Here is a 689-nt window from a genome sequence, read left to right on the forward strand (position 1 = left end):
TCGCCTTAAGTTTAGTTTGGTAAAGATTTTACTTTTCAGAAGTATCTTATAAAAGATAACTTTTAAAAGTTAGCATTGTAAAAGTTGTAGCATTTGTATTTGGTAAATTAAATTAAAAATGGCTTTTAAGCATAAACAACAACAAGTGCATTTGGTAAAATAACTTTTAAAATTTAAAAATATTATAATAGACATCAATGTAAGAATTAAATTTAAATATTAATTAATGTACGAGGTTATATTAGACTTTTTAATTTTGATAAACAAAAGCTAATTTTAAAAAGCTCATCCTTAGGTGTTTTCAAAAGCATTCTTAACTTTTAAAAGTTTCAAGCATAAACATATGGGCTTTTTATTTATCAAACATAAAACGAAGTGCTTATGCTTTTCAAAAGCACAGCACCTCTCCAAAAAACTTTACCAAACCAAGCCTTAACCGGTTCCATCACATTTCGCAAATAAGCGAAGTAAAAGGACATTATGCACTATTCAGTGCTTTAGTGAAGCGATAGAGGCCGGAAACTCATATATTCCACCTTTTAGTCAGCGAAGTGACTGTCATCTAGAAGGCATTATACATAATCTAAGGTGGCCATGGTCCCCCCCAAAATTTTTTTAAAAAAATAGTAAATAGTAATAATTAATAATATTAATTTTTTTATATATAATATTAAAAAAATATGTTACAA

General features: G+C 27.0%; 1 protein-coding gene across 1 annotated transcript in view; it reads left to right on the forward strand.

Moving 5' to 3' along the window:
* The window catches only part of LOC110263814 (zinc finger MYM-type protein 1-like), a 1,672-nt gene extending 1,514 nt beyond the window's left edge, over positions 1 to 158 (forward strand). The window contains exon 2 of the mRNA XM_021105629.1: positions 131 to 158. Within this exon, the coding sequence (XP_020961288.1) occupies positions 131 to 158 (28 nt within the window). The remainder of the gene's footprint in view (positions 1 to 130) is intronic.

This window comes from Arachis ipaensis, chromosome B06, assembly GCF_000816755.2.
Source record: "Arachis ipaensis cultivar K30076 chromosome B06, Araip1.1, whole genome shotgun sequence".
NCBI lineage: Eukaryota > Viridiplantae > Streptophyta > Magnoliopsida > Fabales > Fabaceae > Arachis > Arachis ipaensis.